The 16866-nt window shown below is 39.6% G+C and overlaps 1 protein-coding gene across 5 annotated transcripts in view; it reads left to right on the top strand.

Moving 5' to 3' along the window:
- EXOC4 (exocyst complex component 4) overlaps positions 1–16866 on the top strand; it is a 725477-nt gene that overhangs the window by 56261 nt on the left and 652350 nt on the right. For all 5 annotated transcript variants that reach the window (XM_032304527.1, XM_032304528.1, XM_032304529.1 and 2 more), the window contains exons 4-5: positions 521–705; positions 12132–12241. In XM_032304527.1, coding sequence (XP_032160418.1) covers positions 521–705; positions 12132–12241 — 295 coding nt within the window. The remainder of the gene's footprint in view (positions 1–520; positions 706–12131; positions 12242–16866) is intronic.

Raw genomic sequence — 16866 nt, 5'->3', positions numbered from 1 at the left:
TGCCAAATAAATAAAAAAAGTAAATCTTAAAAAAAAAAAAAAGCTACATTTGATGAAAAGCTGATTGAAATCATTAGTATGTGGACCTCTTGCGAGAATATGGATGATACGGTTTAATCGGGAGGGTCACTTCGCTCGTGTCTGTTCACAGGCAGTATGTGTGGGAACAGGTAATATGTACGGCTTTGCGGCGCTTCAGATGCCTTCTTGTTTTACAGGATTGTTTTCGTCAGCATTATTTCTCTTTAGACCTTAGAGCGTCCCAAAGCAAAAGTAGGAGGCCTAGCCACATTACACTCTTCGAAGTCTGATATATGTTACTAAGGTTCTCAGGAACTCTTTTTTTGACCAGACCTTTTAAAAATACGGTCATTTATATTTTTCTAAAATCAAGTCTCCTCTTCAAAGTCTCAGAGTCTCATAAAAGAAGGTCTCCTACAGTAGTAGTTTCCTATTTCTAATACGGCTCAGTTAGGTCGTTGTCCTACTTAATCATTTTTTTTCCCCCTCTCCTGTGCAGGTGTCAGCAGTCGAGTCCTTGGAGGGCCCCTTGCTGCAGGTGGAAGGACTGAGTGACCTTAGGCTGGAGCTTCACAGCAAGAAGATGAACCTCCATCTGGTTCTCATAGATGAGCTGCATCGGCACTTGTACATCAGATCCACCAGCCGGGTTGTGCAGCGGAACAAGGAGAAAGGGAGAGTGAGGTTGGTTCAAGAGGCTCCCGGCTACGGTGTCTCATGGCAGTGCAGAATTATAAGGAATGTTATTTGTTTCCCAGAATACTGTGGTCATTGATTTACTTCTTGCTTTTGCCTTTTTTTTTTTTTTAACTTTTTAACATACTGTCCCTGAAGCTATAAGATGGTTTTATAATAGCAACTATTCCATATTCTGAAAGGCTGACATCCAAAGTTTCTTCATTCCTTCGTTATACATTTATTATGGTTGTTTTATGTAAAGATAAGAAACATCTACTCTGGGCCTTTTTACTGGATCAGGGATACTCTGGCATACCTCCGAAGAAAGAGAAAAGATGCTTAAATCGTATGGTACGTTCAGCATAATGAAGGAGTAGCAGTGCCTGAACTGGACTTAAAAGATTCCTTGTTACTTAGGGTTGTGTTCCGCTTAAGATAATCTTCTTTCTAGAATAGTTCAAGAAAGCTTCAGAGCGAACACTTTCCTTTTATCCCTGGGCTGATGGTAGCATAGGCTTATACTTAAGGGCCTGGGTGTGGACTCAAGAAATTCATTAGGTTATTCTAGACCTGGTGGGGAGTAAGACTAGATCTTAAGACAGTTAAGACAGTAGAATACTGATGTTACTAACACATATCAGACAGCTGTGCATGTCCTAGTCTTTCTAACATTCTTTTAAAATAGTCAGAAGAGCTCTTAGGAGGGCACTTGCAGCAGTCCCTGCCAGAATACAGGGGCTTGTGCTGTTTCCTCCAGCTGCGGACAAGAGGAGCGCTGGAAGCAGTGCATGCCAGGGGTGAAGTCTCTGAAGTCCTGCCCTGTTCAGTTTAGTCCAAGGCTCTGACGGAAAGTGAAGTTTCTATCTATTTCCTGCATTTGGGCACTAGAAAGTCTTCTGCCGGCACACAAATTGAGCTGAGGGTTATGTACCTGAGACATGACTTCAGCACTGATCGGGATAGAATTTTAGTTCCTTGGTGGAGAGCAGTGTTCGGTGGGGGCCAACGCTGAGGAAATTCCTTCTGTAGTGTGTGGTGGCAAATAGCAGTCTGAATCGATTGCTTCCCATGTAAGGATTTAAAAAAAAAAAAAAAAAAACCGAAAACCAAACCACTCTGGGTCCTGTGAAAATACTGTGTAACATAATGGAAAATAAACATTACCTCGAAGTCTCAGAGCAGAGCATTTATTTGAAAGAACAATTTTCTAAACCAAAATATGAAAATTTAAGATGCTTTTAAGCTTGAGTTCTCTAAAAGATGCAGGATGATGTAATAGATTAGATTATTCAAAATTATTATTACTTCTTCCACTGTAGTGGGAGAAGTATATGATCTTTGATTTGGTTTTGGGGTTTTTTTGGGATGGGGTCATACGTTTGCATACTGTTAGCATGGGACACAAGGAGGGGCTCAAAATGTGCCCATGGCAGGGAGCATGCCCTTTTGTTAAAGACTCTTGTCAGGATGGCGTTAGGTACAGAGGAGGAGAGCCACGTGGCACTGAGCTAAGATCGTTGAGCTACCTAGCCTGGATCAGTCAGCCAGCAAAGTACGTGCCTGTCGAACATAACTGAGATTTTGTGGTTGTTTGCAACAAGCATATAACTTCTGTGAGAGGTGGATGGGGAGGGAGCAAGAAGAATGAAATCGGTAGAGATACAAAAAGAACTAACTAGAACATGAGCAAAATCTAAGAACAGATGAAATGAAGTAGGGAAAGTCAGTCGTCGTTTAAAGCACTGGAGAGAAGAATTGGCTCAGTGACAAGGAGGGAGCAATTTCCTTATCATAAAGAGGAAAAAAGACAAGATGATAGAAAGATCGTAGATGTATAAGTAGTAGAGGATAGTGATTTTAGTTATTCTGTAGAACAATGCTAACATGATAGTGTTTGGGGCTGAATTGCGTTCCCCTAAAATTGGGGTATGAAAGTCCTAACTGCCAGGACCTCAGGCTGTGACTAAGCCTGGGGATAGGATCTTTAGAGGTAAGGAAGTTAAAATGAGGTAATTAGGGTGGGCCCTACTCCCACTATGACTGGTGTCTCTCTAAGAGGATACAGACTTGCCCAGAGGGAAGATCCCATGAAGACATAGTGCTAAGATACCATCTACAACATAAGGACCAAGTCCTCAGAAGGAACCAACCTTCTCACCACCTTGATCTTGACTTCTGGCCTCCAGAACTATGAGAAAGTAAATTTCTGATATTTAAGCCACTCAGTCTGGGATACCTTATTATGGCAGTCCTAGCAAATGAATACAGAGAGAAATAGAGGAATAATTACAGAGTATATAAAGAAACCTACTTAAAAAAAAAAAACCCCAAAAGGCCTTGATCTGCAAATCAAAAGGATTTAAGGTAAAAATTAATGAAAAAACTTAGTCTTTGATGGGATCAGGAAATCTTTATGAATTTTAAAGAATTTCTGTACAGAATAGGAAGAAAAATTGTTATCTTCTGTGACAGAGATAGTTATTTGCCTGCCTGATATATCCATTCACTTGTTCTTCATTTTTAATGACAACCCTCATTTTGTTCCTAGCAGCTAATAGACTATATTTCCCATCATGCTACATAGCTAAGGGTGAGACTTTCGCTTGCAAGCTTTTGAATCAGGGCTCATAGGAAAATTCTTTAAAGGTGCCAGCGAAACTGGTATACTCACTCTTTTACCCTTCACATGCCTTCCTTTACTTCCTGTCAAGGACATGGATTGGTGCCATCAAGCCATCTTGAATAGTCGGTGACCTTGAGGACAGAAGGCCCATCCTAAACAGCTTAATAGCATTGATCCTCCTATGTATTCCTAAATGGATTACATCTTTTATATGAGAGGAGGGAAAAATTTTTATTGTACTCAGGCCATTGCTATTTTAAGCCCTCTGTTTTAAACTGTTAAACCTAGGCCTGATAAACAGGAGCAAGAATCAGGATCATCAGGATTTGCTGAACAAGAAAAGCCAGAAGACAATAGAACAGAGTCTACAAAGTGTTGAATGGGGCCAAGTTGGGACCAAATATTTCTATACCCAGCCAAATGGACACTAATAAGCATGGGCAGCAAAGAGACATTCTGAGATATAAATTAACAACAAAAAGAAGTAGTGTTTTTATTTTCCTAAGAAAAATACTCAAAGATGGTACAAACCAAAATCAGCAACTTGAGAACAATAAAGTTGTAGGTAGGTTGAAACTACTATAAGAACTACACATCATTAAATATGTAAATTTGCATTTACATAACTGATATATATTTTTATGAGATCAAAAATGTAAGCTGAAGCTATTTTTGACAAAGGTCTATGTGGTCAAAGAGTACTCCACAATACACAGGGTTCTCTCTCCACATTAAGTTCCAAACTGAGAAATTTCGACTGGCAGGAGAGAAAAAGGAATGCTGAATTCTTGTATAAGATGAGTTAGACTTTGTCCTGGATTTGAATAATGGGAGGAAATGTTTAACTTCATATTTATTAACCGAGATATGTGTGTTTAAGGATTTCTGGGTCGAAAGTCCTGAGAGGAGAAGCAAATAAAATATTCTCCAGACAAAGGATGATCTGTTAGCCAGTGTTCTAGCTTGCAAGTAGCAGGAATCAATCCTGATAAGTCAAACAAGGAAAGGAACTAAGTGGAAAATGGTAAGGTAGCTCACAGAGTCTAAAGGAAAGAAGGCTTTGAAGTCAGGCTCTAACACCCAGGAGAGGTGAAGTAGCCGACTACATCCGGAACACCATCGACAAGCCCCAGGGAAGGGTCTGGTGGAGTTGTTGCCCTACTGTCACCATGCCTGTGGTTGCTGGATTTTTCAGTGATCTCTAAATGTCCCTGCATCTGTCCTTACCCCTCAAGATTCAGAGTCCTTGGTGAACGCACGCAGTTTGTTGAGCCTGAGACATGTCTGGCCTTCTTCAACTTCTACAGCAGGATATTGGGCCCTCTTTTTGGCTTCGACCCAGAAAATGGAGGGTCTTTGCAAAGACGTTCCAATTGTTGGTATCCAAAAAGAAACACATAAACATCTAACTCATTTCTACTATGGGAGAAAGCAAAAAAAATCACATGAAGGCACATCTGTATAAAGAGTAGACTTTTCTTTTTTTTAAGATTTTATTTGTTTGTTTGAGAGAGAGACACAGCATGAGTTAGGGAAGGGGGAGAGGGAGAAGCAGGCTCCCTGCTGAGCGGGGAGCCCAACTTGGGGCTCAGTTCCAGGACCTGAGATCGTGACCTGAGCCGAAGGCAGATACTTAACTGACTGAACCACCCAGGCATCCCAAGAATGGATATTTTTGAAGTAGAAACAAACTATTAGTAGATACAATAAGAAAGAATTGTGTGGCTACATGGAAAAAGTAATAAAAATGGTATTTGGAGGATATGAAAAAGACCTAAATAAATGAGGAGACCTTCCATTTACTTGAAGAGATCAGTCCCAGTTAAAGCCCAGTTGGGTTTTTTGAAATTGTTAGATCTGTAGTTCACATAGAAGAATAAATAAAGAAGAATTATTTTAAAAAAATTGAAGGGAAGGTGCCTGGGTGGCTCAGTTGTTAAGCGTCTGCCTTCGGCTCAGGTCATGATCCTGGGGTCCTGGGATTGAGCCCCACCCGCATCGGGCTCCCTGCTCCGTGGGAAGTCTGCTTCTCCCTCTCCCACTCCCCCTGCTTGTGTTCCCTCTCTCACTGTGTCTCTGTCAAATAAATAAATAAAACCCTTTATTTATTTATTTATAAACATATAATGTATAACTAGCCCCAGGGGTACAGGTCTGTGAATCGCCAATTAAATAAAACCTTTTAAAAAAAAAAAAAAAGGAATAAAATTGAAGGGAGATAATAAGGCCTTTCTTATCTAATATTAAAATATATTTTATTTTATTTTTAAAGATTTTATTTATTTATTTGACAGAGAGAGATCACAAGTAGGCAGAGAGGCAGGCAGAGAGAGAGGAAGGGAAGCAGGCTCCCCGCTGAGCAGTGAGCCCGACGCGGGACTCGATCCCAGCACCCTGAGATCATGACCCGAGCCGAAGGCAGCGGCCCAACCCACTGAGCCACCCAGGCGCCCCTTAAAATATATTTTAAAACTAATCAAAGCAGTACATACAGGTATGCAAATAGAAAATCAGATTGGTATAGCCAAACAGAATTTAGAAACAGATGCAGGATGTATCGGACTTTAATATATTTTGGGAGGGGGACTTTAATATAAACAATAATCCAAGTAAGTAGAGGGAATGAAGGCTATTTAGAAATTGGTATTGAGACATTTAACTAAGGAAGGTCAATTTAGATGTTTATGTGTTATTGTATACAAAAAAATCTAAGTCAATTTTAAAATCAAAACTTACTACCACTAGAAAAAATGAACCGTATGTGTGTGGAGGAGGCCCATATCCTAGAAATATAGTACCGTATCATAAAAAAATATATGTAACAGGGTATTCATTGAAATGTTTTTGATAAGGGTATTTGATAAAGGATAAAGGATATTGATAAACAAAAATACAGGACTTAGATGTTTATCGTTAAATGAATTATGGCATATCAATGCAATGTAATTCTTTTATTTTTAAAGTTTTATTTATTTATTTATTTTATATATATATATATATATATATATATTAAAGATTTTATTTATTTAAGAGAGAGACAGTGAGAGAGAACATGAGCGAGGAGAAAGTCAGAGGGAGAAGCAGACTCCCCATGGAGCCGGGAGCCCGATATGGGACTCGACCCCGGGACTCCAGGATCATGACCCGAGCCGAAGGCAGTCGTTCAACCAACTGAGCCACCCAGGCGCCCCTCAATGCAATGTAATTCTTAAATGAAGAGAAAGATTTCAGGATATATTCTTGGGTCCAAAAAAAGCCAACTGAGAGACAGTATATACAGGATGATTCTATTTGTGTAAGAATTGAGAGGACCCATACTTAACTATGTATCCTTTATTTGTAGACGTAGATGTTTCCGTATTTATAGAAAATTCCTGGAAGGAGTGCTGACACTGATCAAAAGAATTACCTATGAGAAATGGAAATGGTGGGTGGGAAATAGAAAAGAAGGACTCCTCCATACCTTAGGACTATGAATGTTTTCATCGTAAGCATGTATTTTTACTTTAAGAGTAATACAATTATTGGTGATGCTTTTGGAGATTGTTTTTATTTTTATTTATTTATTTAAAAGATTTTATTTATTTATTTATTTGACAGACAGAGATCACAAGAAAGGTAGGCAGAGAGAGAGGAGGAAGCAGGCTCCCTGCTGAGCAGAGAGCCAGATGCAGGACTCTATCCCAGGACCCTGATTGAGATCATGACCTGAGCCAAAGGCAGAGGCTTTAACCCACTGAGCCACCCAGGTGCCCCTGTTTTTATTTTTTTAAAGATGTATTTATTTTAGATAGGTGGGGGGGGGGTGAAGGAAAGGGCAGAGGGAGAGGGCAAGAGAAGCTCTAGGCAGACACCATACTAAATGTAGAGCCAGAAGCAGGGCTCATTCTCACAACCCTGAGAGCACAACCAGTTCCAAAACCAAGAGTCAGACGCTTAACCAACTGAGCCACCCCGAAGATTATTTTTGGTGAAATGGCAAAATGCTTACTACTGAAATGAAATTTAGATTTAAAATTCTATATGGGATGATCCAAATAAGGTTGGAAAAGAAAGCGTGTACATTTTTATATGTATGAGTGTGTATATGTGTAGGGGGGCAGGGATAGATGGACAGACGCTTTTCTATTAAATGTTTTGAAAGACACTAGACTGTAATTATATTAGTAGATTATTTTTATTTTCTTAATATTTTTTAAAAAACCTGTAATATCTTTATAAGTTGATAAAGTCAATAAAAAGTTTATTTTAAATTCATCCTTTTACTTCGTGCATCCCGGGTTAGAACTTGATTTGACCTTGTTTCCTTGGATGCTCTTTGGCTCATGGGGGAGAAAAGTTTAGCCCCATGGATTTTGGTGTCCATATTTATCTGGGGGGTGGTGTGAAGAGCGTGCTTGACCCCGTTGTGTTATTTATTCCCTATTTTGTCTTCTGAAGTTTTTTCTTTTTATGTCTGGTTTTTTTTTTTTTTAATCTTTCAGTTTTTCTCTTCTTTTTTCCTCTTTGCCTGGATTTTAGTTTCACTTTATTTTGTATTACATGTCTTCACTCTTATCTGTCCTTTGAGACCATGACTGTTTTTGACTTTTATACCCTCTGAATCATTCATTTTTCTTTCTGTATGCAGAACTTAGAACTATAGAGGATTACTTTGCCAGCCATTCCTGTTTCATTATTCAGTTAAATTTTCTTACTAAGGGCATATTATCTTTGACAGCTCTTTCTCAGCTCAGTTTGATTTAACAAACTTTTATGAACATTTGCTCTTTGCCAGGTACCGTGCCAGCTGTTGGGGTTATAGAGGTGAATCCATTCATTACTAGATTTACAACTTAAAGTTCAACTCTCCTCTGTCAAGTTTTAGTTTGACGATAAAATCAGCCAAGGGAGCTGCCCCTGTGAATTTTGAACATATTATTAAGTGAAGGAACAGAAATGAGTTCTAATTAAAACGCAAATGTTTAATAAGCTGTTAGTACTTTTTTTTTTTAATTATTTATTTGACAGACATATCACAAACTGGCAGAGAGACGGGCAGAGAGAGAGGACAGGAAACAGGCTCCCTGCTGAGCAGAGAGCCCATCCCAGGGCTTGATCCCAGGACCCTGGGATCATGATCGGCAGAGACCTTAACCCACTGAGCCACCCAGGCACCCCAAGTTATTAGTACTTCTAATCCTTTAAAAAAACCCACAAAACCCAAACCTTTGATGGCTGTTGGAGTCAAACGCGAAGAGGTAGATCCTTACCAGATGGATGGGTAGTTAATAGAAGGTCCATAGGATTATGTGGGTAGGGGTTATTTTTGGTGTAATTTGCTTTGTAGTTTTCCTGTCTGCCACCCTGTGGTTAGTAAATAACAAAACTCGTTCAATCACAATAAGCAATTAGTGATTTGTTGGGGGCGGGGTGGGGGTGGGGGCGGTCTTATGCCAGAAAGTATTTTATGTAGTCACCTGTCCTTGTACAGCTTAGCTCCGAATGACTCTAAATGGATTTAAAATAAAAACTTATAATCATAGGTATTTCAGAAGAACAATAACTTGTACCAACATTTCTTTCAAAATAAAGCAGTTCAGTGCATTCAAATTAATTACAAACCTGATAAGAACAGCTAATTTTGATTTTAGTGTTTTGCTTTGAAAAATACTTCCTTAGAGAGATTCAGAACCCTTTGGATGTACTCATATATGCCCAGCTTTGTTTCTTCAGAAATGGAAACAGAGGTGCACACTAGTTAAATGCAGGATCCCGTAATAGTGCCTGCTGTTTTGTCAAGCTTCATGTCTGTCGCAGCTAAATGAGTGGGTGTGCCTGCTTTCTCTTGAACTCCTGAGACTAAGTCCTTTCATAACGGAACAAGAGAAAAACCAAAAGTCATTTCCAGAGTTACTTGCCTTTGGGTTGGTGTTCACAAAGGAGAAAATTGAAGCCCAGGGGAGAATTTTAGAGAGATGAGTCTATGAAAATAGTCTTGCGGTAAATTGACTTTCTAAAAGTTTATTGATGGAGTGTAAGGGCCCTTCTGGCTCTGGTAATAAAGTCAGTAGGTTATGTTTTTCAGAGTTAAAATGGCAAGACATTTACCACCCTGTATTTAACAGAAACATATTTTTAGGTTAAAATTGAGAAAATAATTGTAGGTTTTAATCTAACGTGAGGCTTGTGCACATCTGTGTTTATAGAAGTCTGTATTATAGCCACAAAAATACACATACCACTGCACACAAATATGCACTCCCTGTATGACTTCATTCATAGGATGGCAGACTGTAATGCAGCTCTGCACCTGAACTTTCCTGTTAACTGATACCTTTGTGGACCAATGCTTCAAAAATAACTTTCCCATTTTTTTTTTTTTAAAGATTTTACTTATTTATTTGACAGGCAGAGATCACAAGTAGGCAGAGAGGCAGGCAGAGAGAGAGGAAGGGAAGCAGGCTCCCCATGCGGGGCTCTATCCCAGGACCCTGGGATCACGACACGAGCCGAAGGCAGAGGCTCCAACCCACTGAGCCACCCAGGCGCCCCAAACTTCTCCATTTTGTTATAGAAATATTTATTGTGTATTTTTCCCGTCATTTAGAATTGAAATGAACTTTTTCTTACTAGTGAGTAGCAGCACTGTCAATGTCTGTGACGATCCTCCGTCTCCTTGGGTTTGTGAGTCCAGGCTAGACAGGGGTATGGAGCTCGCGGGGCAGTTGCGAGCAGCGTGCGGGTTCGAGGATGAAGTGAGGCAGCCGAGGGAATATTGGAGATGGAGCGGTGGTCAGTATGGAAAGGAGGACTGGGTACATCTGTGACCTTCCTGACTTTATAAATAGACAAAATATTGTGACGAATCAGTGGATTTGAAGACTCTGTTTCTTACGATAGTTTATGCGTAAATAGGAGCTAAACAGCCTTATAATGGAGGAAAAGAATGATGGGTAACTATGTCAGTTGAATTCTAGGTAAGCGTTACTTTTGTTAGTTTTATATCTTATGCTTGAGGTTTTTCACGAGTCTGCAAGTGATTCCAGCAGTTGGAAATAGGCTGTTTGGTTTCACTCGTTTCATAGTGCTACTTGGACCCTCAGCGCTGAGCCCTATGCCGGACGCTGAGATGCTGCCTGCTTGATTGTGTCGTCATCCCTTCTTCCATGTAGTGAGGGAGCAGGGGCACCTCACTAACTGTGGGGTCGTGTCCCTGTGGGATGTGCGGATGCCGGTGTTCAAAATGTACACCGCCTTTCCCATTTGGAGAAATCTTTCCTTAAGTTGTAGTCTTGTCCCCACTTCCCCCACTCTGCCTGCCCACCTTTTACAACCTGCTGTGAGAATCACGTCTGTGGCAGCCCCTGCTACTGATGTTGATGGGACAGGGAAGAGGTGAGAACTATGGCTTGGACCTGTCTACCCTTGGAACTTAGAGAAGCTTTTCTGTTTTAGTTACCATATGATTTGATGATTTTGTTTCATTCTTTTTTGTTATTATTATTATTTTTTTTAGTAATCTCTACACCCAACATGAGGCCCGAACTTTTGGCCCCAGGATTAAGAGCCTTGTGCTTCCTGAATGAGCCAGCCAGGCACCCTGTAGACGATTCAGTTTCTTGAGAGTAGAGCATAAGTTTGACTTGTGTTGGAACTGCCTACTTCTTTCACTTACCAGATGGCTATAAATGTGAATTAACTTGAAAATTTAATTGTTTTTTATAGTCTTTATGTCATTTAAAATTAATGTGTTTATTCTGGAGATGCTAAAGTTAATCATTAAGATGAGTTGCTAAGGCCTTTATGGAAAAGGTGAAATGGGTAATCAAATACTGAATTAACCTGTTTGAGTTCCTTAAATCATCTTTTATTGTCATGATTCTCAACTTGATGAAATTTATGAACTTTTTTTTTCTTTTTTTAAAGATTTTATTTTATTTATTTGTCAGAGAGAGAGTGAGCGCACAAATAGGGGGAGGAACAGGCAGAAGGAGAAGCAGGCTCCCTGCCGAGCAAGGAGCCTGATGTGGGACTCGGTCCCAGGACTCTGAGATCATGACCTACACTGAAGGCAGGCAGATGCTGAACCGACTGAGTCACCCAGGCGTCCCAGTGAGCCTCTTTTAAAAAAAGCTAAATGTAGTGAACTTCCAGAGTATATAAAAAACTCCAGCTTGAAAAACACAAGTTAAACAAAGCTTAAATACTTAAACTTTAGTTCAGGTATCATGATATGGTCACATGTGATTTTCTTTGCTGATAAATTAATCTTAATATAGGAACAGAGGAGGGTACTGAAATTGCATGGCATAATTTGGTGGTAAGGTAGTCATTCAGATGATCCAGAATATATATATATATATATATATATATATATATATATATATATATTTAAAGATTTTATTTATTCATTTGACAGACAGAGATCACAAGTATGCAGAGAGGCAGCCAGAGAGAGAGGAGGAAGCAGGCTCCCTGCTGAGCAGAGAGCCCGATGCGGGGCTCCATCCCAGGACCCTGGGATCACGACCTGAGCCGAAAGGAGAGGCTGTAACCCACTGAGCCACCCAGGTGCCCCTGATCCAGAATATATTAATGCTAATGTTTTTAGACCCAGCTAGCATTGAGATAAAAAGACAAAAATTTGAATTCTTGGAGCCCTTAGACCACATCTTTGTGCCCGTCTCTGTGCCGTCACCGCTGGAAAGACACTTGGGAGACACTTGAAATCAGTGTACAGAAGGTTCATGCCAAAACGAAAGGGATGAGGGATGAATAGGCAGTGGGGTTTTGGAGAAGGTGGTAAATACCTACCTTTCCCTTTCAGCTCCCTTATAAAAGATGCTTCTCCTGTTCCTCTGATTGATGTTACAAACCTTCCTACGCCTCGAAAATTCCTTGATACCTCTCAGTTTTCTACTCCTGGAAGCTCAAGTGGTAAGTATTTAATTCTTTAGCCACGCACCTTCTTTTCATGATGTTGTAGTTCCTCGGTAAAAACCTGGGGAAATCTGGGGGGTCAGGCCTGGGAGGTCCTGAGGCGAGTGCCTTGGAGCCTCTGGTGAGCTCTTTGCCACCCTCAGAGGGAGTAAGATAGTAGATGACTGGTTGGGCCTGTTGCATTATCAGCTTTGAAAACTGGCAGTTGAATCTGGCCCGTCTCCTAAATCCACATCTATTTAGGCCTTATTTGACCAGCACTGTTTATGTTTCTGAAGTTGGATTTGAATGCTCTTTGATGCAGGGGGTCTCACCCCCTGCCATCCCTCCACCCGCCCGTCCCTCTCATGACCTTGGCTGTTTCTGTCAGCTTTTACCCAGCTGCTGTACACGTTACATGCTCTCTCTGGTCCTTGAGAGCTTCTGAGTGCTCTAGATCTGCTCTAGATCCTGTGTCCCCTATACAGAGACCTGTGTCTTCCAGTGCCCTCCCTGTTTCCACATGTGCTGACATATGGGTGTGCACGCGCACACATACAATGTATGTTGAGGTCATATCCACAAACTAGCCGTGTTTCTTCTTGGGCTGCCTACTATTCTGTTGTATAAGAACCACTTTGGCCTGCATTTAAAGTTGGAGAGGGAGAGTATGCTTTGAATCTGAACACAGATTTAGGGGATTTCTTCTGGAATGGCTCAGACCTACCCTGTCAGAGGGTTCAGCTGAGCGTGGCCCAGATCGTCTCTGGGCCTCTGCAAAGAGCCTTCAACTATGGCAGGGCTGGGTTGAGGAGAAGGAGATGGGATTTTTTTCTGTGAGATGTCCTGCGGGTGCCTTCGGGTCACAGCTAAAGTCCTCAGTACCCTTTAAGGAATGAGGAATGTCCATTATTGTTGGCTTTGCAGGTGTAAATTAGTTCTTATAGTTCTTTTCTAGTTCTGTAGTCCTATAGAGCTTGAAATAATGAAAAGGTGTAAAGGCAGAAAAAAAATTTGGAGTCAGTCAATACATTTTGTGTAACTAATTGAAACTGTTTCTTTTGAGAGCCTGACTATATATATTGTTGTTGCTGGGGCATATTTAATTACCTTTTAAAATATCATTTAATTAAGTTTTAGGGTTATTTAGGCTTGGAATCTTGAGGTTTATTGCTTTTACCGTAGGAAAAGCATAGAAGTTCTTTTGTAATAGATTTTACTCTTGGTCTACTTAATAATTCAAAAAACCCCAAAAACCAAAAAAGCCAAAAACCCAAAAAACTCTGAACATTTACGTTTATTGTGACACTTCAAAAGGTATGTACTCAAGCCTCTTCCTGGAGCTAAAAATTTTCTCCTTCTTTGTGACGTAGTATTGCTATTCTTTTGAGTTTTGACACTGCTTTGAGCTATTGTAGAGCATGGAATTATGAAACATTATACATTTATACTTTTGTAATTTACCTCTTCCTCTAGAAGAAATTATAAGTTGTTTTATCTTTGTGTTTTTATAGCGTGAACCATCACTGCTTAGCCTGGTTATAGCAATTGAAGTAATTGTTGCCGAGTCAATGGCCAAATGAAATAAAAATTTTAATTGTTTACAAAGAAATGATAGGGCAGTTATTTTGCAAATGAAAAGCACTGTGTAAATACGAAGTAAGTCGAAAAAATGCTGGTTATGGCAAATTTCAGTAGAAACTAATTTTGCTACATCTATTATTTTTAATAAGACAGCTTACTCTTTGATGGGTACTTTTTCTGTCAAGCCCTGTAGTTGAGTTAGCATTTCTCACTTCATGGAGTTCATGGTAACACTTTTTGTCTTTGAGAGTCTGTTCCTTCCTTATTGGGGACGACTCTTGAAGAGCCAAGTGGTAGTTGAGTGGCACTGGGACCATCACGGGTACCTAAGCTACAAACCTTTCTTTTTAGAAGGGCTCATTTCTTTCACTGTTGAAGGCTGTTGGTCTCGTCATTTTTCTGTGGGTGACCAAAAAAGAAGGTGGTTTAAATATTACTGATGAAATGCAGTAGGTAAGATGTGTTTAGTGCCTACCATATATGTAGAACAACATTTTAAGGGCTTTGCATAAATTAGCTCAGTCCTTTAAGAATCTCTGTAGGCAGGTACTACTATTACAATAGCTCCATTTTACAGATGAGAAAACCAGGGCGCAGAGGATTAACAATTGGTTTAAGTTGACACAGCTGACAAGGAGCTGTGATTTCAAGTAAGGATCTGAGTTCCAGAATATGCTCTTATAACTGGTTTGTTTTCCTGCAAAAAAGCTAGGGATGCTCTGGGTATTAGTTTTCTCCTGTTGCCACAACAAATTATGAGAACATAAGTTTATCATCTTACAGTTTTGTAGAAGTCCGGTATGGGTCTCATTGAACTAAAAATCAAGATGTTGGCATGGCTGTGTTCCTTCTGGAGGGTCTACTGGCGAGTCCGTTTCCTTGCCTTTTGCAGCTCTTAGGGGCTGCTACTTTCCCAGATTGTTGCCCTCTTCCTCTCTCTTCCAAACCAGCGACAGTGTGTCACATCTCTCTCACCCACTCTTCTGCCTCCTTCCTCTTTTAAGGACGTGAGTGATTGGATTGATTTCACCTGGCTAATTCAGGTTCCTCTGCCCAGTTCAAGTCCTTGCCTTAAACACATCTGCGAAGTCTCCTTTTGCCATGAGACATAGACAGAGAGTCTGGGGATTAGGACATGGGTATCTTTTGGGGACAGTCATTCTGCTTACCACATTCTGCACTACCTATTTTCTGACTTGAGTTATCTTGAGGAGCCAAGATGTAAAATTTTGACTTTCTTAAAATTATGTGTGAAGTCTTTTTAAATCATTGCAGTTTCAGTCTTAAGGACTATATTAATCTGGGTCACATTATTAAAGGGGGTTATGTAAATGAGGAAGATGGAAATTATTTAGAGAACTGCATAAAATGTTACCAAGTATGTATAAAAGTGTGAGGCTGATGAAATACGCTATAAATAAAGGGCAGAGATTTTCTTACTCTTAATGAACAGTAAATTCCTAAGAGTATATCTGTGAAGTGCCCTGCAAGTCATCCTTGAAAGTAATAGTCATTTTCAGCAGGAAATTTAACATAGGCTTTTAAACTCCCCTCTCATCTTGTGAAATAGTAGGATGGAGGGTGTAATCCATTAGAACTGATGTTTTTTACAGCAGATGTTCCAATAGGGAATCCCCGGATAGAACAGATCTTATTGGGGTGCCTTAAATTTAGGTTGGAGGTGATTCCTGAGGACTTTCAATTAAACAAGAATTTTGATTGTTTGCAAATGAGTCTTTTTCAAATGTCTTCTTTACAGGTGGAGGTGTGAGTGACTTTTCTGTGAGATTTTCCATTATAGTTTACATGTTATGGTTTGTAAGGCATATTCCATCATTCAACTGATGGCTGCAGTCCTATGAGGTAGTTATGGCAGGTACTGTTGTCATTATCTGATGATTATTTTTGTATCTCTCCTATTTCAGTCTATTAAATACTTAAGTTATAAAAGTATAGAACTGTAAATGTGTATGTATCATCTAATTAAAAATTTAATTACAAAATGTAAAATCAAGGCACAGGTTGGCAGAAGCAAGAAATCCAGTGAGAGAAAAATGATTAGCATCCACTTAGCTTTCCTGCACATTAGTGAAGAAAAGAAATGACCTTTGAAAGAATCGAGCAAATGACGGGCAGTTTACAGAAGAGTCCATAGAACATGGAAAGATTGGCGCATATCCAGCAGAGGTTAAGTATCCCGAATATATAAAGAACCCCTGTAAATCAATAAAACCAGCTAATAAGCAAAAATATGCAAATGTGAAATATTAAAAATTAAGCACAAACATGAATAGCAGTTTGTGTAGTAAATATAGGAGATTGCTTATACACTCTAGTTAATCAGGTATTTTTAAAACTCACTTTATAAATATATTCCGCTCACAGAGGTTGAGCGATCGGTACAGGTTGACCAGATGGTAATTGTTGGAAGGTAGCCTCATGCTGTTCCCACTCTAAATGAGTAAGCAAGGTATTTTGCAAGCCTTTCTCCTATTTCTCATCAGTCACGGTATTTTGTAATGTACAGGAAACTAATGTCTAATTTAGATGTAGTAATTCAACTATAACTTAGGTAAAAGGATGGGAGAAGTATGGAGAAAAGCCAATAATTGTAGTAAAATGTTGGTTTAAGCTTTTGGATTCCCAGTATGTCCTTTCATTTGGCAAACTGCCTTTGGAACGTTTTGACTGAGCAATTACTCCCGGGGTACACAGGCATTTCATTTGTGCTTCTTTATTCATTTTATGCATGCCCCTGCTGGGATTGCTGTGAATGTAACTATAATGAAACTGGACTTCTTACTTCCTTTCTTTCTGGTACCAGCATAGGTTAAGCAATAAAACCTAAAGAGAGCACAAATTAAATGATTTTTTTTTTCTTTTGCTGCTATTTTCTCATGTGTATTTTATTTCATAAAATCTTGTTCTGGGATTTGATACTTTTCTTAAAAATTTAGGATTTGATATTTAAATTCTCTCTACGTGGAGTGGGAGCTATGAATCCTAACATAAAAGGAGATGAAATTTTCCTTCTTGCAACTCACATATCTAGAATAGTG

This window comes from Mustela erminea, chromosome 11 (assembly GCF_009829155.1).
Source record: "Mustela erminea isolate mMusErm1 chromosome 11, mMusErm1.Pri, whole genome shotgun sequence".
NCBI lineage: Eukaryota > Metazoa > Chordata > Mammalia > Carnivora > Mustelidae > Mustela > Mustela erminea.
This window is presented reverse-complemented; position numbering and strand designations above follow the sequence as displayed.